The sequence below is a fragment of the Mobula hypostoma genome, chromosome 6 (genome assembly GCF_963921235.1).
Source record: "Mobula hypostoma chromosome 6, sMobHyp1.1, whole genome shotgun sequence".
NCBI lineage: Eukaryota > Metazoa > Chordata > Chondrichthyes > Myliobatiformes > Myliobatidae > Mobula > Mobula hypostoma.
In genome coordinates, this window is record NC_086102.1 from 154,949,406 (window position 1) to 154,976,735 (window position 27,330).

The following is a 27,330-nucleotide window of genomic DNA, read 5'->3' on the forward strand; positions in this document are numbered from 1 at the left end:
ATGCACCCATCTCATATTTTCCTTACAGTATTAAATGAGGTAATTTGATTCATCAAGTTTACACTGGCCCTCAGAGAATTCCTGCCAATCATATTCCTCCACTTATCTCCCTATAAGCTATTCTTGCTAACATATTGACCAGCTCCGGTCTGATTCTGCTATCATCCAATTTCCTGGCACACAGGACAACTTAGCTCATTTTATTTAATAAAAGAACAAATGAGTGAGCAGGATTGCTGAATTGACAAAAACAATTGCAATGCAACTAAAATCTTCATACCATGTAAAACCAAAGAGTGTGACCAGTGCCCCATCAGTGTCCAGCATACTGGACATTGTCACAATTTATTTATCCTTTCACAGTTCAACATCAATTTATTATCGAAGTGTTTACAGTACATCAAGTATACTGCCCTGAGATTCATTTTGCACAATAGAACAAAGAAGGTACAATAGAATCAATGTAAAACTACACACAACAACCGAGAAGCAAACAATGTGCAAAGGAAGGCAAACTGTATAATGCAAAGGAAAATAAATTAATAGCCAGCCGGTGGTTTAGTGGCATCAGCACTGGACTTTGAGGCAAATGGTCCCGAGTTCGAATCTGGCTGGATTCTTGCATGTTTTCCATCCGCGCTGAGTTGAGTGTTGAGCTAGTAACTCAGCCTCGTAAAAGGCAGTCAAGTGCTACAGACATGGCTAAAATGCCACCCAGTGTGCCACAAGGTGTGAGAAAGAACAACAACAAATAATAAATAAAATACACAATACTGAAAATGAGTTGGATAGTCCTTGAGAGTAAGTCCATAAGTTGTGTTCTATAATCAGTACAGAGTCTAGGTGAGTGAAGTTACCCACACTGGGTTGGGAGCCTGTTGATTGAAGGGTAATAACTGTACTTGAACCTGGTTGTATGGGACCCAAGGCACCTGTACTTCCTTCCTGATGGTAGCAGCAAGAACAAAGCATAGGTTAGATGGTGAGGGTCATTGATGATAGTCCATGCTTTCTTGTGGCAGCACTCTTTGTGGATGTGTTCAATGGTGGGGCGGGCTTTTCCTGTGATGAATTTGGCTGTATTCACTATTTTTAGTCGGCTTTTCTGTTCTTGGGTACTGCTGTTTCCATACTAGGCTGTGATGCAACCAGTCAGGATGCTCTCCACTGTGCATCTTTAGAAGTTTGTTAAAAGTTTTAGATGACATGCGGAATCTGTGCAATCTGTCCAGAATGAAGCAGAAGTTTCTTTCAGGTAAGACGTAACAAATCCTAGTCTGGCTGTTAACAGCATTTAGAAGAACTCCCAGTAAAGCAGAAAAAGAAGCCACAAAAGACTCAGATTCACACTTAGAATCAAGTTCTCGATACCTTTGGAATACTTAGAAGGAAGATTTCAATTTCCAGACAGATTTTGGGTTCCCTTGAGTGTGCTCCTGATGTTATTTGGTGAATTGTGACATAAGGTGTCTTCTGCAGTTGGGCACAATGGAAAAACTTGGAAACTGAGATTCTTGAAACATAATCAATTTAATAAGTTGTGACCTTTGGGAACTTCAACATGTGGAGGGCATATTTGAAATTCTCTATGGTTGTTGGAAAAGGGCTTAAGGATAAATCTGTTTGTAAGGACTTGAACAAAGTCTGATCACATCAGAGTCCTTAAACATCTACAATAATCAGCATGACCTATACAGTTTAAATCAGTGGCTTTTCAGTTGTGAAATTTCTAGTCTCCTGAGCATCGCCATGTCTACAAATATCTTACTTCTGGCATACCTTAGTTTCAGTAGGACAATTATAAATGCCTTAATAGTATTTCTCATGGCAGTAATGATGTTGGAGTTCTGAAACCTGATAACATTGCAACTTTTTGTTTTATCCCTATTTCGTAGTTCTCCTCCCTTCACTTTGAAAGTTTGAATTCTGGGATATGGGTAGCTGCTTCAAGACTATGAATTTCTTGAAATGGAGGTATCCTTCATCTTTTATATCAAGGTACATCTGAGATTTTTTTTTTTTTTTTTTAAAAACTGGGTTTGCAAACTCCACAGTCTTCAAACTGTCTTTTCTCCATCAGTGGTTAGATCTGAGCAGTAAAGGTCTATGTGCTTTTGGAAGGTAAGCCTCTGGAAGCACTATCTTCAGAACCATCAAATTACCACAGAGAATGCTCAGCATGGAAAAAGATGATTTGAATCCTGCTGATCTATTTTTTCCCTTTAGTTCATCAAATCAACAACTTCTATTCATTTCATATTTTTGTAATTATCCACTTTCCCTTAGATGCAAATTATAGAAACCCAAATATATAAATGTATCACACTTATGAGAAAGTACACTCCAATATGTAGGGTAGCATAGTGGTTGGCACAATGCTTTACAGGACCAGCAACCCGGGGTCAATTCCCACTGCTGTCTGTAAAGAGTTTGTATGTTCTCCCCACGGCCATGCGGGTTTGCTCCAGGTGCAGCAGTTTCCTCTCTTGGTGCAACAATGGACCGGTTGGTCGAGAGGCTGCTTAACAAGCTACGGGCACATGGTATTAAAGGAAAGCATGGATAAAGCAGTGGGTGATTGACAGGAGGCAGAGAGTGGGAATAAAAGGAGCCTTTTCTGACCGGCTGCTGGTGACTAGTGGTGCTCCACAGGGGTCTGCGTTGGGACTGACTCTTCTTATGTTATAGGTCAGTAATTTGGATGATGCAATTGACGGCTTTGTTGAAACGTTTGCAGATGATATGAAGATAGGTGGAGGAAGTAAAGAGGCTACAGAAGGACTTAGAGAAATGAGGAGAATGGGCAAAGAAATGGTAGTTGGAATCCAATATGGAGAAGTGTATGGTCATGTACTATGGTAGAAGAAATGAAAGGGTTGACTAATTTCTAAACAGAGTGGAAATACAAAAAGCTGAGGTGCAACGGGTCTTGGGAGTCCTCGTGTAGGATTCCCTAAAGGTTAATTTGCAGGTTGAGTCAGTTAGTATTCACTTCAAGAGGACTAGAATATAAAAGCAAGGATGTAATCTATCTGGTGAGGCCTCATTTGGAGTATTGTGAGCAGGCCCCTTAACTGAGAAGGGATGTGCTGAAACAAGAGAGAGTTCAAAGGAGGTTCACAAAAATGATTCCAGGATTGAACAGCTTGTCATAGCTTGATGACTCTAGGCCCGTATTCATTGGAACTCAGAAGAATTAGGGGGGACCTCATTGAAACCTATCAAATGGTGAATGACCTTGATAGAGTGGATGTTTCCTTTGGTGGGAGAGTCTAAGACCAGAAGACAGTCTGAAAATAGAGGGGTGTCCTTTTAGGATGGAGAGGAGGAGAAATTTCTTTAGTCAGAGAGTAGTGAATCTGTGGAATTCTTTGCAACAGGCAGCTGTGGAGGCCAAGTCTTTATGCATGTTTAAGGCAGAAGTTGATAGATTCTTGATTGGTCAGGGCATAAAGAGTTATGGGAGGAAGGCAGGAGATTGGGGTTGAGAGGAAAAAAGATCAGCTGTGATGAAGTGACGGAGCAGACTCGATGATCCAAATGGCCTAATTCTGCTCCTATATCTTGTGTTCTTAATTGGTCGTTGTAAATTGCGCTAAGGTTAAATCAGGGGTTGCCAGGCAGCGCGGCTCGAAGGACCTATTCTGCACTGTATTGCAATTTTAAGAATCTTGTAAATCTTTGTAAAGGACACAGTGGAAATCTGATAGGTATGGGTGACTTTGCTGTGAACTGAATGATAAATTATTCTCAGGCTTTTATATTCTGTGTACTGAGAGTACAGTACAGATTCTGCAGCTGTCATTTGTAACATTGCCCACTCTACATTGTTAAGAGCTTTTTTTGTGTTACAATAGCACACATTGACGTTGGATACAGTCACCAATCTTTCCTCATGTTCTTTGATGCAACTTTAAATCCAATTCTACCTCCCACTTCTTTGGCTCTAGTTTGGAATGCAGCACCTAACATTTGCTTATACTTTGTAAGTCAGCTTTCAATTATGATTAATCAAATTTGATGGAAATCTTAGTGTCTGGGTATGCATTTGAAAATTAATTTTGAGCCTTTAATTCTGGTCTGTAAATTGCATGCAAGGCTGTCATTTTGTATTAGCCTTTTAGGCATTTATCCTGCAATAAGCTTCATGAATCTTTAAATGAAACCTTTAAAAGTGGACATATTTAACATAGGTTAAGTCTTGAATATATTTTAAAGTCTGGTTTGCATCTTGCTCTGGTCTTGTTAACTAAATAGCTTTTCAAAATTTTACTAATTAATTATTAATAGTAATCAAACTGGATGGCAATGTTTTATGATATATTAGGCTGGATGGAGGTTAACAGAAACATAATTAAGTCACCTTAAATTTATTACGCTTCCCTAATATAGAAAGCCAAGACATAGTTCATGGTGTCATGAGGAAAAGCAAGGAGAAGTTAGGAGAAGTGAAATTAATATGATTAAAGTGATTTATTTTAATGAATTTTAAAGAAACATGGGAGAGAATTGTGGATTGTGAAGCCTAAATGCTTGAAATTACATTTGTTAATAATTAGCAAATTCATAGTTGGTGGGTTGGGGAACATTTGTGTGAAGAGAATACATAAGAAGTTGAATGCAAAAGATCAGAGGGGCTTGATGAGATGCTTTTTAAAGAAATTACAGAGATAAGGAGGATTTAATAACAAGGATAAGATCTAAGGAACAGAGAGATGTTGGATTAGGGTAGGAAAATGTGTTTGGTAAGCATGAATTTATGTGGGATATCACATGAGCATCAGGATTATGAATAAGTTGAAGTTTAAAGGCCAGACAAGTAGGTCTTCTCAGAGGGAAAAGATTTTTATCAAAACTGTTGACCTTCTTGAAAATGTAGGTCATGTTTTCCATTCTACGTCAATTGTGAGTAATATCTGGGACTAATCTGGCCCTATTAACTTTCTGTTGAGGGAATTGCATTAAAGTTACTGCCAGATGTCAGATAATTGGTCTGATAGCGCAGCCAGTAGGGGGTCAGCAGATGCAGTGGGAAGGTAGCGATGGGTCTCAATGTCACTTGAAGAAATTGATCCACTTCTGCGAATAACTTCACAAAGGAGAAGTGAATGTGAACTTCAAGACTTGTGAATGTGACATAACTGAGATGTGGCTGGGGAGGAATGAGTCCCACCAACTGCATAAGAACTCAGAAAACAAGAGGAAGGGTAGGCCACCTGGCTCCTCAAACCTACCCCACTGTTTGGTATGAACATGGCTGACCTATGCCGGCCTGAACTCCTCTTTCAGAAAGATATCTTCATCGATCTTTACTACTTCTAAAGATGGCCTCCAGCAACCTCTAAGGTAGAGAACTTTTGAGATGTAGCACTTCTGCAGAAAGAAATGTTTATGCATCTCAATTTTAAATGAGACTCTCCTTCGAATGTAACTGTGTTCCACCTTCAAGACTCCCCACTTGTACAATCATTGGACATCTATCCTATCATGTTCCTGCGAGATCTCGTATGCCTTTGTTTTCTAAACAGACTCAAACTGTTTAGCCACAGCAGATTAATTATTTTCATTTCTTCTTACCAAAGAGTATGACCTCACATTTTTTGGTATTAACCTCTATTTGCCAAGTGTTTACCCAATCACTCATACTGAAAAAAAATACACACACGTGTATATATAAAAATGGCATTCAAATTTTACAAGGAAACCAATACTGTGTTATTTTGTTTGCACATAATAAAGAACTGCAATTCCCCTTGTACAATGCAGGTGGTTCACCCAGAACTGGAAGTGACATCATGTGAGCTGGTTGCACGCACTCGTATCAAATGGTAGCCATTTTACTGTAAATAAATGTGTTAGTTTTACCCACTCTAAGTTTGTCCTTTATTAACAATAAACATAACAGATACAAAGCAAAATGTTGTGATGTAATGGCTGGCATATTTTGAAATATCTGGATGAGCTGAACGAGTTAAACTCTCAGAACAACTCTAGCTATAAATAATCTTTTCTCATACAATTGCTTATAATGATTCACAATTAACTTAATGAATACCCAAATTTACTATCATTATTAGGAAGTTCACTTGAAGCATACAGTTGTAATTCAGGGATGAAATGAGTTTTCTTTGCTGCTAAATAAAAGTTTTGGACATATGGAAGTTATACATTCCTGCCTTTGATGGAGAGATTACCATGTGAGGAGCATCAATTAAATTGCCATACAAAGTAACACACAGAAGGATTGGCAATAGTTTAGATTTCAGTAAAGAAGGAGAAAGAAATTGATTAAGAGAGCACAACTAGAGCTTGGAAATAAACTTGAAGGGAACATAATAGTGTATAGAACAGTACTAAATAGGACAACTGTGTCAAACATAATAGCAATTTATAATAATTCCAGCTGCCTGTATAAGTTCTATATCCCTCCACCCCATTTCTGTCCATGTGCCTGTCTAACTACCTCTTTGGTTACCATTGAATCTACTTCCTACTATCTCCCTTGGCAGAGCATTATAGACACTACACTCTTTGCCTTGGTTATCTCCTTTCACCTTAAATTGACGCCCTCTAGTTTTTGACACTTCTACTCTGGGAAAAAGACTATCTACTCAATCTATGCCATGAATTAATCTGCCTCTAGCACCACCCCTTGCAGGGCGTTCCAAGCACCCATCATTATCTTTGTGTAAAAAAAAGGTACCTCTACCACCCCCCATTATACTTTCCTCCAATCACCTTAAACTTATACTCCAAAGACTAAAGCCCTAGCTCACTCAACCTTCCTTCATAAGACATGCTGTCCAATCCAGGCAGAATCAAGGTAACTCTCTTCTCTAAAGCTTCCACATCTTCTCTATAATAAGACAACCAGATCTGAACACAATATTCCAACTGTATTTACAAGTGCATGTAAAAACATGTATTTGCAGCAAGCACCCAAGAAGGTGAATGTTATGTTGAGTAACACAGAGACAAAGTGCTGGAGGATTTCCAGCACCTGCAGATTTTCTCTTTGTGAAGTGTTATGTTGACTTGCATTGCAAGAAAAATGAGTGTAGGATCAATAGTGTCTCATTGTAAATAAAAAGGGCCTTATTTGGTGATCATGCTCAGAGTGCTGTAAGCAGTTTTAGTTTGTTATCCACAAAAAGATATTTTTGCTCCAAAGGCAATGTATCAAAGGTTCATGAGGTTGTTTTCTGGGCAGAGGAATTGCTGTATGAGGAGTAATTACATTGACTAGGTTTATAAGTATTCATTGGAATTTAAAAAAGGCTGAGAGAAGATCTGGTGGAAGCCAGCACAATTCTGGTGTAGCTGGACACAATGGATGTGGAGAGAATGTTTATTTTGGCTAGGAGATCTAGAATGAGTGTTATCACAGTGTCGGCTTAGAGGGCAAGAGCTTTGGGACAGAAGTCAGTGATCTGACAGAAGTTCCTACCACAAAGGCAGAGAAGGGCAACTTGCTGAATGCATACTTCTGTTTTTGTGTTACTATGTCTTGTTGTCATTAAAAACTATAAGGTTTAATGTTACTCTCCGATTATGTGATTTTTCTGAGGGTCACAGCAAGGTTGTGGGCCTTCAGAATGTACTGACACAGTGACTGCAAATCCCTGTAATTTAGAAACACAATGCGTTTTTGTTTACAAATTACTGTTTAAGGCAACAACCATTTATGTAATTAACAAAACAAAGTAATTGGTCCTTTCCAAGGATACGATTCAGTCAGAAGATGTACAACACCCTCCAAACAACCATTCTTCTGCAGGAGAGACAGCTGCAGAAGCCTCAAGTTCTAAACCAGGACTGGAACTTGCCACAGCACTTGCATTGGCAAGCTAGCAATAGGTAGCAGCTGTGAAGGGGGCAATTGGCTACCCAGAGAAAGTCCCATCTTATTTTGCTTCTTGATACCATCCAGAGTAACAGTTCCATAAGTGCCAAACTCAGAGCAGACTGGTGTCAAGCAAGGCTGGATCAAGGCACTGACTTTTTCTTCAAGGTTTCTTGCTATGATATGATACCTCACCTCCAGCCAGCTTCTCACTAGAGGTGTCCTAGTCTGGAGGACTGTCATTAAACTCTTCCACGTATGTGCCTCTATCAACATCCATCCTCAGTAGTCAAGGAAGAGTATGAAGACAACACTTGCATAGACACATATTCATGATAGTTGTTCTAACATAGAAAACCTACAGCACAATACAGGCCCTTTGGTCCACAATGCTGTGCCAAACATGTACTAACTTTAGAAATTACCTAGGATTACCGATAGCCCTCTGTTTTTCTGAGCTCCATGTACCTTTTTCTAAGCTTCTGATGGCAAAGCAGTACAATGGGATCATGAGCAATCACTATAGCTGTTGAATGGATTTCATCCAGATGTTAGTGCAGTAGTGCAAATTTCTGGAACATTTCTAAACATGACCAAAGCTGGGAAATGTCTTCCTAAAGAGCCTCAGATGCCGCAGGCACAGCTGTGAAGTTAAAGCACAGCGTGACGCAGTCCTGATACAGGATCTCAGCCAGAAACATTGACCATCCTTTTACCTCCACAGATGATGTTTGACTTACCGAGTTCCTCTGGCAGCTTGTTTTTCCAGTATTGACTGCAATACTGCTGACCACTACAATGCAAGCTGGCTGTAGCTTTTAGCTTAAAGTACACCTGGTTCTTCCAAGGCAGCTGTTGGAGATTGGGGTAATATCAGGCTGCAGATGAAAGCTGTGTACAGGATGTCACTTGGCTCAGAAAATGTTTAAGCTAAGCTGAGTTTATTTTTATATGCACAAGTAGGGAGAAGTGCAAGTCCAAGGTAAAACTTGCTTGTTGCAGCATCACCCAAATGTGTAGATTCAGATAATGCATAGAACATAAACTGTATAAGCAGTAAAGGACTGTGCAAAGTAAGAAGTTGGAGCAAAAAGCAATCAGAGACAAATCCACGGTAGTGCAAAATGTGGTCTGTAGTATCCCATTGTTGAGCTAGGACTAGGGTCATGCAGATCAGTCGAAGAAGCTGATGGTTGTCGGAAGGAACTTGTTCCTTGATCTGATGATGCAGGGCTTAAGGCTTTTCTTCTTTTTGCCTGATGGTAGCAGTGAGAAGAAGGCATGTCCCAGATGGTGGAAATCGTTATATGATAGATGATCCCTTCCTGAGGCAATGCTGTAAATGGTGGTGGGGGAGGTGTGCTCTGTTGGTGATGGATTGGGTAGTATCCAGTACTCACGGCAGTCTCTTGCATTCTTCTGCACTGGAATTTTCCTCATACCCCTTTGCCAGAGGCTGGCAAGTAGAGTGAGCTGATGAATTTGCAAAATGTTTCCATAATGCAGATTGCCACTTACTGCAAAGTAATTGCCTTGTACATGCTTCACTTGAGTCTTTATTACTTGTGGCAGAGTCAGGCAGTGATTTCGCATGACCGTTCTCCATGACGTAAATCAAGGGTTACCAGTTAGCAATCCACTCGTAACATAGTGGATATGTTACCATAGTTTATGCTTCAAGAACCCACTGCAGTGAGTGAAAGTATACTGATTGGAAAGACAAAAATACAGCCGAGAGAATGAAATGAAGAACTCTGATTTGTTTAGGATATCCCTTAACAGGGCTATATTAAGAGAAATGCTGCCACTAGGAACATTATAACATGCTGATGAGATACTTAAAGCATTGCATTGTCACAGCTAAAAACAATGTTTGCTAAAACAGTCAACATTTTATTTAAGTTATTAAATGGTGGTGGGGGAGGGGTTGCTCTGTTGGTGATAGATTGGGTAGTATCCAGTACTCTTGGCAGTCTCTTACGTTCTTGTGCACTGGAATTTTCCTCATGCCTCCTTCCCAGAGGCTGGCAAGTAGAATGAGCTGATGAATTTGCAGAACTTTTCCAGAATGCAGATTGCCACTTGCTGCAAAGATATGCCACTAATTGGCATATCTCTCTTGTCACCACCTGAGATTCTACCAACAATGGTTGTATCATTATTAGATTGTTAGCTGTATTTTCTAGTAGCTTTTTCTTTTTGGAAAGATGACAATGATGATGGTAATATGAAGAGTTTGGGACCATTGGTCAATGGAGTGTCATTTTAAGTTACTGAAGTTATTTGTGAATAATTTGATCTTGAAACAGTTCCTGGTGTAAATGGCCCATTCTCTTCCTGTTTCTCCATTTTTAATTACACTTCCTTATTCACTTTCCATTTTCTTCCTTCTCTTCCTCATGCTACCTCTCACAGGATTCCTCAAGTAAAATTCCTGCTTCCTAGACTGCTGTGGAATAGCTCCTTGGTTTTAGTTGAGCTGGTATCTAGGTCCCTAGAGTATACTGCAAGTTGCTTGTTATATGAGACTGTAACACCTGGTGTGATATAACAGAGAGAGGCAGCACAAGAAAAAGACCAGGAAGGAAGTAGAAAGTAAACAAGGAAGCACAACTGAGTAAGACTGATCTTATTCACTTAGAAGTGTCTTCTTATTTGTCATTTGAGAAATGGTTCTGAAAACATTCCATCAGCTTTCGAGATTCTGTGTTATTTTTCTTATCTTACAGATCCACTGGATAAGTTCAAAGTTTGTTTACAGCTGTGTATGGTATATACTTTAAAGATAAAAAATAATCAAAAGAGAGAACAGCACTTTTCACTCATTATGAAAATAAACCTCTAGTGTGCATAATACAACAAAAATATTGCAGTTTGACATTTATGACAAAATACTTAGAAATATATATAATGATGAAAGTCACTTCTTTTTTCAAGTTTTCAAGGATTATCTCCACATTTTTTTTAAAGGGGCTAATAGCAGAAATAGACCAATGGAAACCACAATGATGTGCCAAGAGAGGGGGGGAAGAGAAAGAGAAAGAAAAGCAGAGAGAAGGAAAATGACGAGAGAAAAAGATAGAGTTATAGAGCAGTTTTCATGACCTTAGGAAGTCCAGAAGCTCATTGTGAATAAGTACTCATAAAGTGAGGTAATCTTGTAATGTAAGAAAGACAACAAGCAAGTTGCATATAGCAGCGTCTCACATATATCAATGCTAGCACAAAAAAATGTTTTAGAGTGATGACTACTTACAAAAAGAGTACAGATCAAGATTTCAGAGAAGTTGCATTTGTCATGGAATCTTCTAAGTTTATTTGAGAAGACATCCAGGTTCTAATTAATTTTCATCCATACTGACAGCCTTGCAACAATTTAGGATCATGCTCATCTAGTTCTACCCTGACCTATCAGGCTAGATTATGAATTCACATCCATCCAATTGGCTAGTCAAAGTTCAGTCAATGAGCCAAAACTGGGACAGAAGATTCTAAAATTTGCTTTAATTCCAAATTTTTTGTTTGACAATGTGCAACAGGGATTGATTCACTTCTTCAAATTTAGCAATCTTCTAGTTTCAGGATTTGTGAAAGTTAACAACAGGTTAACAAGGATGATCTTTCACAGCCAGGACCAGCTGTTTTCAACACCCATTTGCTAATGCAAACCACCTGCACTAAAGGGAAACATTTGACACGCTGGACAGTTTTATTTGCAATAGCCATCTGACTTTAAATACTGCTCTACATCAGAAAATAATTAGAAGTTGACTTTCAGATTACATCAGACTTACAGGAGCACACCCACTCAAATAAATCAAATTATCACACACTTAAATTCCATTCTCTTTCTTTATACACTGTTAAAGATGTGCATGTTGTATTACAAGAATGAATCTTCCATATCTGAAAAATATTTGCATATTGAAATGATCTGTGGCTCTGTAGCCCAGAAATTAGGTTCATTTGCCATTCAACTTTAAAACACTTCTGACTGCTTGTTCATTTGCAACTTGTTGAGTTTGACTCAGGCAAATTCAAAGTGTGTCACAGATGTGTTTTCTGTGAGGAAATAATCTCATTAAAAATGCAGTTTCCTGTAGAGTGCGACAGTTTATTTATTGATTTATTTTTGCACGTAATGACCAAGGTAAGGAGAATGAACCACTTTTCCATTTAGAAATTAGGGTCAAGTTACATTTATCAAAGGCAATTATTCAAAGTGTTTCTTGTGTTTGATAGACAATAAAGTTCAGCTAAATAAGCAGATATTCCATGTATACTCTAAGCCTTCATGTACAGTATTCCATATTTATAATGTGACTACACGCATCAGATCAAAATGTATGATGTGGACGTCAGTGTGATACTGTCTTTTTTACACAATTTCTACAAGCTCCATGAAGATTCCACCACCAGACCACATGCAGGAGGGCTGGCTTCAGATTTTTGGAACTTTAGGTTCTCTTCCAGGGAAGGTGGGACCTTTACAGAAAGGATGGTTTGCACCTGAACTGGAAGGGGACTGTTATCCTAGGGGGGCATTTTACTAGTGCTGCAAGGGGGCTGGGGGTGGGGTGGGTTTAAACTAGAGTTGCAGGAGGATGGGAAGCAGAGTGCCAGAACAGAGAGTGGAATGGTTCTGAAGAAAGATGTTGCTAAGCCTGCATACAAAGTCAAGGAACAAAGAAGTTGAGTGTGGTGGAACTGTTGTTCTGAATTACAGATATTTCACTGCAAGGACTATGGTATGAAAGGCGAATGAGTTAAGGGCATGAATCAGTATGTGACGTTGTAGTCATTAGTGAGACTTGGCTGCAGGAGGGGCAGAACTGGCAGCTCAGTGTTTCACTGTTTTAGACATGTTAGAGTTGGAAGGATTAAAGGGGGAGCAGTGACATTACTAGTTAGTGAAAAAGTCATGGCAGTGCTCAGACAGGACAAACTGGAGAACTTGTCTACTATAATCACATTAATGGGATTATATTGCAGACCATTCAACATTCCATAGGATCTGGAGGAGAAGCAAATTTGTAGAGAGATCACAGACTTTTGCAAGAAACATAAAGTAGATGATTTTAACGTTCCACATATGGACTGGAGCTGCCATACTGTAAAAGGGCTGGATGGGAAAGAATTTGTCAAATGTGTTTCGGAAAGTTTCTTTAATCAGTACATAAAAGTCCCAACTAGAGAGGGAGCGATACTAGATCTCCTATTAGGGAATGAGACAGGGCAGGTGACAGAAGTTTGTGTGGGCTAGCACCTTGCATGTAGTGATTGTAATGTGATTAGTTACAAGGTAATTATGGAAAAGGATGGGTCTGCTCCTTGGGTTAAAATTCTAAATTGGAGAAAGGTGAATTTTGATAGTATCAGAAAGGATCAGGCAAGTGTGGAATAGAAAAGATTGTCTTATGGTAAAGGTACACTTGGTAAGTGGGAGGCCTTCAAAGTGAAAGTTTGAGACTGCTAAGTCTGTATGTTCCTGTTGGAAGGAGCAGCCAGTGCAACTGGTTGATGTAGGTTTGATTTCAACGTTTAAGAAAAATTTGGATATGTACATGGATGGGAGGAGTATGGAGGGCTATGCTAGGGCTGCAGGTCAATGGGACTAGGGATGTTACTGGTTTGACATGGACTAGATGGGCTGAATGGCCCATTTTCATGCTGTATTGTCCTATGACTCTACAAATTTATATTCCTCCACTTCCTCTTTCAGCATTTTGAAGAAATTGTCCTGTTGCAAGTCTCTAGATGACTCTTTTGTCTCATCAACCACTTATCCTCTTGTGCCACTTTTTTAAAGGAGATGCAACACATGTCCTTTCACCTCTACCCTTCCCACTGTTTAGATAACCCAATGTTTCTTTCAGGTGAAGTAATCCTACACTTACATTTACACTCTTTTGCATTTGTTCATTGTTGACAATGTTGTCCCCTCTACATTGGAAATGACCAAACATGGAATAGGGGATTGCTTCGCAGAACAGCTGTGTTCTATCCACAGTGGCACCCCTAGTGTTCTGGTTGCCCACCATTTTAATTCTTTATCTCATTCTCACTCTGACATCTCTGTCATGTCCTGTACTCTTACAGTGAGGCCTCATGCAAAGACTGAGCAACAACACCTCATCTTCTATCTGGGCATGTTGCAGCTTTCTAGACTCAATGTCAAGTTATCCAATTTAAAGTAACTTTCTCTTTTTGTCTGTACCATACCTGCCAGTTCAGCTGTAAGTCATTCACCTGTGATTTTGGCTTAGATTTTCTTTTTAAATTTGCACAACCAGAGCTGCTCGCCACTCCTGCCATTAGTAACACATAATACAGACATAGAAACATAGTTAATCTCATTTACTCATTTGACTTGGTCACAACCTATCACAGATATTCCCTTTGTTCTATCAATCCCTTCTGCCCTCTCCTCAACATAACAGTTTCTTTTTGCATCTCTCTTTTTCAGTTCTGATGAAAGGTCTCTGTCTTGAAACATTAACTGTATCACTTTCCACAGAATCTGCCCTAGCTGCTGGGTGGTTCCAGTGTTTTATGCTTTTATTGTTGCCTTTTTCACATTGCCTGATTCAGACTGCTGTTTTCATGTTATCCATCATCAGCCTCCAGGTCCCTGAAATCAAAATTTAAATTATCAGTGATTATGACTAGTAGCTCCAGTGCTGTGTATGGTCTATATAACTGCAAATGACTTTATCACAGCAGGGTAAAGCAATAAAGCAGTTAGCAGATGGCTTTACAGTACCAGCAATCACTGATTGGGGATCAATTCCTGCCACTGTTTGTAAGGAGTTTGTACGTTCTCCCTGTGACTGCGTGGGTCTCCTCTGAGTGCTCCGGTTTCCCCTCGCATTCCAAAGACTTACAGTTAGGATTAGTGAGTTATGGGCACACAATCCTCCCTGATTTGATTTGACACAAATGGCAAATTTCATGGTATATTTCAATGTACATGTGACAAAGGTTATCTAATCGCTCTCTTTAATCTATAGTAAGTGTAGTTCTGCCAAATCCAAGAAGGATTCTGCAAGTGCACGATTTAGAATCAGGCGTGGGCTTGTAGAAGGACAAAGAACTTACTCTCTACCTTTGTTCAGCAATGCCTTATTTTTTTAAGCTGGCCAATTATTATGGAGTCATGAAGTCATACAGAACAGAAACCAAAACAGGCCTCTCAGTCAAAATCCTTCCTCTAAACATCTTATTACTCACCTTAAACCAAAGCTGTCTGGTCCTAGACACCTCTGTCACAGGAAATATTTCTACCTACCCTATTCATAATTTTGCCTGTCTGTATCAGGTAAACCCCACAACCCCCATCCCTCAGACTTCTTCTGCTCAAAGGAAAACAAACACACACTCTCAATCTCTCATCATAACTAAACTATTCCATCCAAGTCAACAACATCCTGGTGAACCACCTCTGCACCCTCTCCAGTACAATCACATCCTTCCTGGAGTGTTATGGTTCAACCAATATTCTATGAAGTTCTAGCAAGTCCACTTCATACTTTATTTTATGTCCCAGTTAATGAAGACAAGTATCCTTTATATCTTCTTCATCAGACTGTCTACCTGCACTGCCACCTAATGGATCTTTGACTTGTACACCACGGTACCTTTTTCCCACAATACACTGTAGGGTTTTATCATTTAAGGGATAGGCGCCACCCATAAATGATACTCCCAAAATATAGCCCTCACTCTTACAGGGTTAAATTCTATTTGCTTTGACTGTACTCAATTTGCCGCTGACTAATCCATAGCCTAAGCTTTCTCTCCTCACTGTCACCAACATCACCAATTCCCATGTCATCAGTAACTGCTCCACGCTCATGTAAGTTGTTAATGTAAGTAGCAAGCAGCAAGGTTCCCAGCACCGGTCCAGGTGTTACACTGCTGATTGTAGGCTTCCAGTCACAAATAGACCCCCTCTATCATCCTTCTCCTTTTTTTAATTTCCCTTTAAGGAGAAAATACCTTCTCTATATCCTCCTTGTCAAGATCCCTCACCATTGCTCTATTTAATTGAAGCATAACTGCTGTACTTTGTAATGAGAAAAGAACTGCAACATAAATCCAGTCTTTCATTACAAATATCATTCTGTTTGGAACGGCATATTCTTCATGATGTTATTTGAGATAACGATACCAGTATGTTGACTCCAAATGCTAATGACACAAGAATGTAAACTCGTCAACGACTCAGGCACGACTGTATATCCAGCATTGATACGTTTGATGTCAATACAAACTGCGCATTGCGACTTGATAGTGAGGCTAATACAACCAGATAGCCAAGTGGTGTGAGATAATTCAGGGGTAGTTTTACACCAGGGAGAATGACTGCAATCCTATCGACCATCAGGGAATACTTAAACTTAATTTGTCTGTTTGCAGCTATTACATATTCACTGACTTGCAGATGTCAGTGGGATCTGTTTTTCCCCAGCTGCTAAATGATGTGAAACATTGTTTTAACATATTGCAGAACGCAGTAATGCCAGATTCCTAGAATATAACAGCAGCCTTATTAATACAGGACACAGTATTCTGCTGTGGATACTTGGGTTTATGGTTCAATGGAATATGCACCTTTGGAAACACATATAGTAGACAACAGTTGACTCATATTTAACTAGATTGTGAATAGAAGGTTATGCTTGTATCCGTATTATCAAACTCATCAATGAATGCTTAGCAGGCCAAATAATAATAAGCTAATACACTGAGGAAAACTAATTAATGAGAATAAGCTTTTTTTATTGAATGGACAGAATTAACTTATCGAAATTGGTAAGAAAGACAACATTAATAAAGTGGATTTTCATTAATATTAAACACTTAATTTCTCTTAAATTTAATAAACTGAGAGTCTGAATATTATCAATGTTCAATCAACTTACAAAGATTATTAAGAAAATGTTATATTTTTACTAGCAAGCATTTCAGACTATTTGAACGACCTTAAAATATGCAAAGCAGTCATGGAAATATAATGCTGTGTTTGGTGTATTTGTTTTCAAGCCATCTAAGACTTGCTCTTCAAAGCTTGAACCGTCATCTAATTTTTGAATTAATGTATAGCTCACTCATTATCCACAAGCAATTAAAAGCAACCTGACAATCTAGCTTGGATTGAAATAATACAATTAATGCATACAGTAGAAGTGTCATACTAACTTAATACCCACAGTGATCTGAATTTAATAATGGTATAGGAAAAAACACAGTAACTGTTGCTGACAGACTCAGAATCTTCATGTGTTGGAAACTCTGAAATCTCTTCCTATTAAATGTTATCATATGATTCTTTTTACTTCCATCTGGTAATGATTCTTCTCAAATTAACCAAAACCTTAAATGTTAAACTTTCACCAGATGCAATCTGTGGTTACTCGGGAAAGACATAAGGGCAGAAAAAATATACAGATATTAAGCCAGCTGCTCTGTTTTAAGAAATATAAACTGTTTGATCGTGTTCTGTGAAGTGATATTTATTGTTACCCATGTGACAATAATTTGTAAGTTAGAAAGGCAATCAAGATGGCAAAATACGAAACTACTACTACTGCTGAATTTTCTTGTTTGTTGCATAAGCACATTTATCCTGGTGCCTTCAGTCCTGAACTAGCCTTGCTGGTTCTGTCATCATGGCTGCCAATTCATTGTGATATCAAGGAGGTACTGCACTGCCATAGTCTTTTAATGACATGCCCATTTACTCTTGCACATTGCCTAAATGGCTTCTATGGCTCTGTATGGAAGAAGAGCAAGGAAGTTACTAAAAATTTTCTATACAGTATTTCCTCATCACTCATTACGCTGGACAACTATGATTTTGCTTCTTGAATACTTCTGGGAGCATCTTATAGATTTTGGGCTGTTTATCATGAAAATCACAACCGAATTTTCCTATCACACACCATTTTTATGAAATTGCCTATACTTGTTATTTCAATTCATAATTCAAGCCAAAATTAAGGAAAGCATTTTTGTTGGACCACAAATCAAACAGGTCATCAACGACAGGCAATTCAAAGAACTTCTAGAGGGACCGGAGAAAATCACATGGAAGTCATTCAAGAATGTTGTTGCAAATTTTCTTGACAACTACAGAGCACCAAACTATGTGCAGCTGGTTGACAACATGCTTCAAACATACAACCATGAAGTACCACATGTCACTAAAGGTTAATTTTCTGCATTCCCATTTAGACATCTTCCCTGCAAATCTTGGTGCTGTCAGTGACAAGCATGGTGAAAGGTTTCACCAGGGCATTGTGGTCATGGAGAAACAATATCAGGGCAACTGGAATCAATGCTGGCTGATTATTGTTGGACACTTAAGTGAGAAGCCTCCAAAACTGAGCCTGAATGAAAATCATCTAATAAGCATTTTAAGCTAAGTTGAACTATTGCAAAGCATCAGCACCATTATGCAATTAAACACATTATATTCAATAAAAGTTAATTTCTTGTTTCTCCAAATCCCTACGTGATACAAATAGTCTGAAATTATATTTGTGTTCAGCTTCAAATGGTCTATAATAAACAAAAAAAAACACCTGAGGAAGCAACACTTTCAAAAAAATTTGTTATCAATGTTTGTTTATTGGTTTATATTGAGATCAGATTGACTGCCCCATTTCCCACAAAACAACATTTCTAAATGTGTTCCATTGTCTGTAAAGTTCCTCGGGATGACGTTAAACAGCAATTGATAAATTTTCCATTTTCTTCATCAAATCGCTATCTATACCAGATCGCCTTGACATTGTCTTTCCAACAATTTCTTAGCTACTGTTCCATGACATACCCATGAAAATCATTCCAGTTTTGCGGAAATGAGAGTATTTCTACATGTTGCACTGAGAGACCATAAGTATTTCAGCCAAACTGAGTGAGATTCACTTCATGTGAATGAAAATTGTTAGATTTATGCAACAGAGGAGGTTAACATGTTTATCATTCGGAAAAAAAAATCTGTTGAAGATCAATACCCATTGGGGTCTAAGATCCAAATGATATCCAAATCTATGTGATATCCAAATCCATACTGAGACAATCATAAATTAAAATCATGCTATCTTCAAGAACTTTCATGATAACTAAATAATGGAATTTAGATGGTTTCTTTGAAATTGGAGCTGAAAAAAATAATTGAGGGCTTCTAGTTCAAAGCTGATTTTCCAATCCAATGCTAATTAACTTGTTGCCTCATCACAGTAGCTGGAGGTTAATATTGTAAGAACACTAATCCAATGCAGGGAATCTTTCAAAAAAATGTTGTGCAATATGTTTCACCCACCTGATATTGCACATTTAATTGCTAGTTATATTTATTTTTAACTAACAGAAAATACCAAGCATTTCATGGGAAAGAATCAAAAAATGTGAAGATGAACATTTTCTCTATTGTGAAAACTGAGGTTGCATTAAAATTAAAACAGTCAGTTGAGTGACCAATTTTCATAAAATAACCAGTAAATTCAACCAGCAGGCCAAGCATTAGAGAAGCAAAGATGGTGAATCTGATGACTCTTAAACAGAATTCGGTGAGGATGTGTTCACAAAATTGTCAGCATTTCTCATTTGCCAGTGACTTTGTGACCTCACACATGAAAACAGACAACTCTAAATTACAGTCAGCCATTTTCTGTGATTGCTCTAACTAGTGTCAGGCACTATGGAGTTCACTATGCAATGGGAAATTGCTGAGGGGAATCTGCAAGAAGTTTCTGCATCAGGTTTTACCGAGCACATTGGTAGCTTCTCCATCGACTTCAATGAGGCCAATGAGACAAGGGACTGAGAAAAGTATTTGAATTTATGGTATTTTAAAATTATTTGAATATGTAAGTATTTTAAGCATTTTTTGGATTTTGGTTTTATTTTAAAATTGCTAGAAATTAAATGATATTTATGTATTTAATTAGCAGAAATATTCAGTCCATTATGCTTTTGGGTAAGTGAGGGAGCAAAGCTTAGCCTGCTGCCAAAAAGTATCCCATTTTTATGATGGATAGGACTTGTCCTACCTCTTCTCAGTCCCCAACTACATGATCACATCACCATGTGGAAGGCTGTTTTGTCATGCCAGGCTTCAGCCCTCTACCACAAGCTGTCACTGTTTGAATTGGCCAAGATAAGAAGTCAGCGATGACCATAGGTTATGTATTCTTGACTCTGAATTATGACCTGTGAACCTGCTGAACACTTCCAGTATTTCCAATTTTTATTTAGGATTTTTTGTCTGCAGCATTCTGGTTTCATTTTGTACTTATTTATCTTTTTTATTATATTTTTGCTTTGCTATACTGACTTCAAAAACTTATTTCTTTATACAATTGCAATGCAATGTTAGATTTTCATAAAAACCCATTTGGTTCTAATTTTGATCCAGGGCAGATGATAGAATGATATACAGTAGATTCTGGTTGGTTAGGGCAACTGCTTATTTGGGACAACTCTGGAAGAACAAAAACTCATTAGAAAATAGCCGAGAGTCCCTCGACTTATTTGGGACCCTGATGAGGCCTCTGGTGGTCAGGTGTGACCATCCTAGCTGTCTAGATATGCAAGCTGGGATAGTACAATATGGAGAGCAAGCTGTTGCTCACGTGGCAAACACACCCTCCCCACACATCTGATGAGTCCAAAGGAACGGCAGAGACCGACATAGTTTGGCACCAGCAGCATCGCAGGAGTTGCCAGTCAGCATTGAACTCAACGAGCCCGAGGGAATCCAACTCCTGATTTTTCCCTTGGGGTTCACTCATGAGCATTCTCCATGAGTGGGTAGAGCCGCAAAGCAGGGGATGTTGAGATCAGGGTTTTCCTTCTCCTGCAGAAGCTGCTCAACATGGCTGACAAGCCCCACCTGCCCAAAGCAACTGATTTTAAGGCGTCAGTAGCCTGCCTTTACACCTTCTCCTGTCAGTTGGAATGTTTCCGCCGACCTTAGTAGTTAAGCCACACCTAAAGGCCAGGAGGTGGACTTGGTTGTCAGAGGCTATTTGAATCACATGTCATTGGGAGCATTTAGTGGGTAGCGGGTGCTTGTCCCCTACTACCATTCCTGGCTATAACAACCTTAAGGGACACTATGCTGCTTAATTGGGGCAGCAGACTGTTGCCAGACAGTTTCTAACTAGTGTTAGACACGTGTATTTGTGTGGCCACTGGATACTACACTGTGCTTAGACCGAGCAGATTTTAAACAGCGTCAGTTGTGTGTGCTTGTATTCAAAAAGGAATGATTTTTGACACTGACTGATGGTGAGAAATAAGCAGTAAGACAATCCAGAACTGTTTTGCTCACTGTGGTTTCAAGTGTTCGGGCTTGGAGATGCCAGAAACAGCCAGGAGTAGAAATGAAATAATTTCATTACTTCAAAAAGTTAGAAACTACGAAGAATTTGAAGGTATAAAAAATCATCTTGAATGTTACAATGAAAAGCAATCATCAATAGCATTGTATGAAGACAGTCCATTATCTATACCAGTCACTTGAGCTGATTTTTCTCAATAGTCAATGAAAAGAACACTGCATCCTGCGCCGATAACTATTAGGAACTAATACACAGTCTGATAGTACTGTAGTCGTATTGACAGTGTGCTCATTTGTTCTACATTTAATTTAGTTACATCATTTGTTACTCAGTTAAATGGCAGTTTGATTTTTTTTTACACCTTTAAACTATTTCCATGAAACTTCAGCTGATTGGGGCAGCCCCTTAATTGGGCCAAAATGTACAGGTCCAGATGTGCCCCAGTTAACTGTATTTCAGAGCCATTATTTTATTTGACTTAGATTTCAATCTCCATTTCAAGTGCAAAAATGCTAAGCACTGATGAGTTTGAATAACACTAAACCATGCGTGTGAACAATAGCCTGTTTACCAGCTATTAGATCCAACTGATGTAGAACTTGTGCTTCTGAATGCATCATTTGAATTCAGGTAAACAACATTTTGGATGAAACGATCAAGCATGTAAACAGTGTTTTTATTCAAATGCTCTGTTTATTCACAGTCAGAACTTCCTTTTGGCAACATAATGTGTGTAAGAAGTAATATGGTTTTGAAAAAAATACTTTATACAGGTTGAGTACTCCTTATCCACAATTCCAAAGTCCAAAAGCCTTTGAAATCAGAAGTTTATTTTTGAGCACTGACATGACATCACAAATGGAAGATTTCACAAGACACTGGGAATATTCCCAGGCAACGCACAGGTCTCTGCGCACGACAGACAGTTCTGAGAAGTGACCTCACATATGTAATAAACAGAAGTTAATGAAAAATATAAAAACACTGCATCAAGCAAAAAATGAAGATCTCAATCGTGTATTGAAAGAGTGGATTTGTCAGTGTTCGAGTGACCATATGCTTCTTAATGGTATGCTGATCATAGAACAAGCAAAGATCTATCACAATGAACAGAAAATTGAAGATAATTGTGGTTATTTGTAGGCTGCTTTCAGAAATTAAAAAAGGCATGGCATTAAATTTTTAAATATTTGTGGTGATAAAGCCTCTGCTGATCATGAAGCAGCAAAGAAATTTGTTGATGAGGTTGCCAAGATTATTGCTGATGAAAATCTAACACCAGAATAAGTTTACGATGCTGATTGTTTTTATATTTTACATAGTCCTAATAGAATACAAATACAATGTACTGTAACCTTTTAATGAAAACATGGCATTGTAAATGGAGAATGAAGGCCTGCCTTTCTTTGTTGTTGTTGTCCAACAGCTGATTCAGGTTTTCTCCCGATGCTGCTGTGCTGCTGTGCTGCTTTTATTACCCTGCACACAGAATGTTTTTATTATATTAATGGTATGCAATAATTTTTACTGTTAAGTGCATATGTGTGATGAACAAGTGTAAGATGAAGACTGTTTACCAGTAGCACATAAATTCAGAGTCAGAAATGATGACGATCCCAAGCTTTCTCATTATATATTCCAAGATCTGAAAAACATCAGAAACCTGAAATCTGAAACACTTCCAGCCTTAATCATTTCGGATAGTGGGTACACAACCTGTATCTGAAGCGAGTAAGTTGTCTTGCACCCTTCTCGTAAAGGAGTAGCAGTTGGTGCTTCACAAATAGATACAAGGAAATTGATGTAGAGTCCAGAAAGTAAAGGTTTGAAGTATGTGTGGAAGTCTAGCTGAAGAAGTAATTTTGACATGTTTCTGTTCTCTAGAACAACAGACATCGTGGAGACAAATGCCTATTGTTTTGGAGAATAGGAACAAGAATCATAGAAGATTGGAATTTTAGATGAGGTGAGAGATGAAGATATTAAATTGCATATGTTATGTAGCTGAAAAAACATGAATCCTGGACTTTACTACCATAGTGCCATAGCCCACACAGCTGTTCCCTTGAACTTGCTTTAGCTGAATTCAGAATTCCATTCTTGTTTATCTAGAATATTCTAGAATTGGGCAAATTTCCCAGCATGAATTTTGTAGATTCTTAGTAAGATCCAATTCTTCATCAGGACTCTACAGATATGCATGTTGTGAACAGCAGTCAGAATATGACACTTGAAGATTAACCAGTAAGTTTAAAACGTACTGATTCATACAAACTTACCTTGAGAAATACTGGAAGTTCAGTATCAAACTGTGGGCATTTACCTATAGTACTGTTCAAATGACTTGAGGTACATATATATAGCTAGGGTGCCTAAGACCTTTGCACGGTAGTAATTTTATGTACTGTACAGCTACCACAAGAAGAAAACAAATTTAGTGACATGAGAGTGATGATAGACCTGAATCTGATACGGTTCTCTATTGTGGATTGAGAGAGGGAAGGGAGCAGGGAGTGGGGAATCATGGTTGAGGAGAGGGAAGCACCAGAGAGACGTTCTGTAATGATAAATAACCCATTTGTTTGGAATTAAATGACCTTGCCTAGTGTCTCAGGGCTGGGTGTGTCTGCATCTGCACCACCCCTGTCCCAGCACTCCTTCCCTGCCAACTATTGCACACCCCTCCTGGAGCGCTCCACCCTCACCATTTCCAATGTCCTTTGCTCCCACCAGATTTACAAACCTGCTCTCCACTCCACATTGACAAGTACAATACGGTGCAAAAGTCTTTGGCACCCTCGGTATATATATGTGCCAAAATCGTTTGGACAGTACTGTACAAAACTTGGGTCACTTTGTCTGATGCTAAGGCATAAGTACACTCACTACCTCCTGTACTTGATTAAGTGGCCACCGAGTGTATGTTTGTGGTCTTCTGCTGCTGTAGCCCATCCACTTCAAGGTTCACCGTGTTGTGCATCCAGAGATGGTCTTCCACAGACCACTGTTGCAAAACATGGTTACTCGAGTTACTGTCAGCTTGAACCAGTCTGGCCATTCTTCTCTGACCTCTCTCATTAACAAGGCATTCTCGACCACAGAACTGCTGCTCAATAGGTGTGTTTTGTTTCTCATATCATTATCAGTAAACTCTAGAGACTGTTGTGCTTGAAAATCTGAGGAAATAAGCAGTTTCTGAGACACTCAAATCACCCCATCTGGCACTGGCTAGCTGGAAATTTCTTTTATATAATGTTAATATAATTTTGAAATAATGTTAATATAATTTCAAAATTATGCAAATATAATTTTGAAATATATGTTAAAATGATTGTGAATACCATATAATTAATTTTGTGTGAATGAATATAATCCATAAATATTCTAAATAATAAATGTATCAGAACCTTTTGAGCTTCAACCTATGTACATTGTCAGTGTTTTTAAGTTACAATATTGTTACAAATTGTGACAATAAACAGAAAATGGAATTAGGTAGCTCTATGTTAATAAATCACCGGCCCGCAGAACACGGATGCCGTTTAGTCAAACTATTTTACTTTTCCCATTGTGCCTCTTATGATTTGACTGCCTGACATAATTTACTTGTGTTGTGAGTATTTGTTTGATGAGAATGATTCGGTACTTTGACTTCTTTGGTAAGCAATCGTCAAAAAAAATCACCATCTAATAAGATTATTGAAATTAATAATTTGTTAGAACAAAGTAAAATAATTTTCCATAAAAGTGTTTGCATGACTGGTTATTTTATTAAAATTATAAAGTTTTTGACTTGTTGAATTATTCAAAAATGATTATTTTTAGTATTCTCAAATAATTATTATCATTTTCAGTATCTTAAGCAAATCAGAAAGAAAAGCAGAAGAAGAATATAACGGTATATTTAAGGCTGAGGTTGATAGGTTCTTGATTAATCAGTGTGTCAAAGGTTACGGGGAGAAGGCAGGAGAACGGGGTTGAGAGGGATAATAAATCAACCATGATGGAATGGCAGAACAGACTCAATGGACTGAGTAGCCTAATTCCACTCCTAGCTCTTATGGTCTAAGAATTAAATGCAGTGAAGACCAAAACTTGTACAAAACTTATGACAGAATGGCTTTTGCAACTTGTAGATTCTGAACTGCAGTCTTCGTATCAAAAACAAAAAAAAGATCATTTTACATATCAAGATACTGATGATGTTGTATGCATTATTTATGCTGAACTGAAAGTTTGAGGGCCTGTTCAGCAGTGGAAAGAAATAGGAAGAATAGAAGTTAGTTTCTTAAAACAACCAGAGAATTTGTGTAGTTACCAAATTGTACAACCAGAGGAAATGTGGAATTTTGCGCATGTTGACTTAAACTTCAAAAGAGTGTGAAGCAAGAGTGAAGCAATATGCGTGAAAAATGTCTAACTTTGATACGGTCAAAGTCGTAATTGATAACATTATCTTAACAATTGTTATTAATGCTTCTATGCACTTCATGCAAGAAATTTATGCACGTGGCCGAATATGTAAATATACCAGAGAGCTGGCACAGCAAGAACTATGCATTTGAATTTATTGAGTGCATCAGCTTTGTGCTTCAGAACAGCTAATGGAAAAATTGTGGAAATTTGCTTTCCATACACTAATTGCTGAAGAAGTTACCGATACTTCTGTACAGAAAATGTTTTTTCTATATTTTAAGTTTTGACTGGAAAATGAAATTTCCTTTATGGCTACGTTTGCGGGTAATTTGAAGCTAACTACATATGACAATATCACTATTGTTGAATCTGTAAAAAAAATTATATCAACAACGGTGTTGGTATTCAAAAATTGTGATATTTATGTCAGACTGGACAAATGTTAATCTCGGAAAGAATAATGGTGTGGCAGCAATTCTTCGACTATAAATAAAGCAACTGTCTGAGTAACATTGTGTTGCACACAGAGAAGACCTGGAATTGGATGACACATGGAAAAAAGCATCAATTATGCAGGATACAGAAACACTGCTATGAACAGTGCATGCAATGTACAGCAGGTCATTGGTTAAAAAAGGAAAACTAGAAGAATTAGCTAATGTTACAGAATGACAGAATATGGTGTTGTGTCATTTAAACCACTAAACAAAGTAAGATGGCTGCCAAGACATTTTGTTGTTACTGCTTTAATAAGAAATTATGAAGATTTGATCCAGTATTGTAAAGAGCACGTTAATGAAAGTTATGATCCAGTCAGCAACCACTGCCTGAAGAGTTTGACCGATCCACAATATCGAGTAGCAATCACTGTCCTTAACAATGTTTTAGAAGATCTGGCATCTTTCTGTAAGTTCCTTCAGAAAAGCTGTTTGAATACAATTGAAGCATTACAGTGTGAAAAACAAAAGCGAACAATTTATCTTAGCAATACCATTTACTGGAGTGGAAAAAATGAAACATAGATGTTTGCATTTATAAATTCTGACATTGATACTGCACCTATTATTTGATTCATTCAACATGTGTGTAATTACTTGGATAACAGATTACATGAAGATGAATTAAGAGAATGGCAAGCTTTTGACCATTTTCCTATTGCAAATACAACCAATTTTAAATTTGTTAAAAGAGAATGTTGTACAACTGACAAAAACATACTTGGCTACTAATACAAACTATGACAAAAATGTTACCTCTAAAATATTGCAGCATTATTCTAATTCCAAATTTGTTATTTCTGAGAAAGTTAGAATTGGTTCAATTAAGATGTTTAATGATATGTTGAACTATGTGCTTAGAAATAAAGAGTTTGAAGAACTGTTATTTCTTGTTGACATTGTTGGAACATTTCAGCCTTCTAGTGCAGACTGTGAACGTGGATTCAGTCTTATGAATTCAATCAAATGTAAATCCAGAAACAGACTCGAAGTGGAACATTTAGATGATAAGGATTAAGATGATTTTTTCATCTTGATGAGAAATATATCCGGACAGTGTTCATAGACTCTGGATTTGTAATAAAGACAGATGAGAAAAAGTATATGAAACATAAATTATTTTCTTTGTACTGTATGTCATTGTACGCTTCAATTAATAAATAAAATCAAAAGTATGTGATTTTTCAGTTTTCATTCTAAATATTCATAGTACAGGTATTGC

At 38.0% G+C, this 27,330-nt stretch overlaps 1 protein-coding gene across 7 annotated transcripts in view; it reads left to right on the forward strand.

Moving 5' to 3' along the window:
- The window catches only part of LOC134348518 (calcitonin gene-related peptide type 1 receptor-like), a 98,455-nt gene that overhangs the window by 9,903 nt on the left and 61,222 nt on the right, over positions 1-27,330 (forward strand). For 2 of the 7 annotated variants that reach the window (XM_063052018.1, XM_063052021.1), the window contains exon 2: positions 23,080-23,161. The exons of 3 other annotated variants lie outside the window; for them this stretch is intronic. Coding sequence is in view for 1 of the 4 variants with exons in the window: in XM_063052017.1 (XP_062908087.1) it covers positions 1,969-1,998 (30 nt within the window). In the remaining 3 variants the exon portion in view is untranslated. Of the gene's footprint in view, positions 1-1,961; positions 1,999-23,079; positions 23,162-27,330 lie in introns of those variants that run through there. 2 more of the 7 variants (XM_063052019.1, XM_063052017.1) reach the window with 2 other exon arrangements.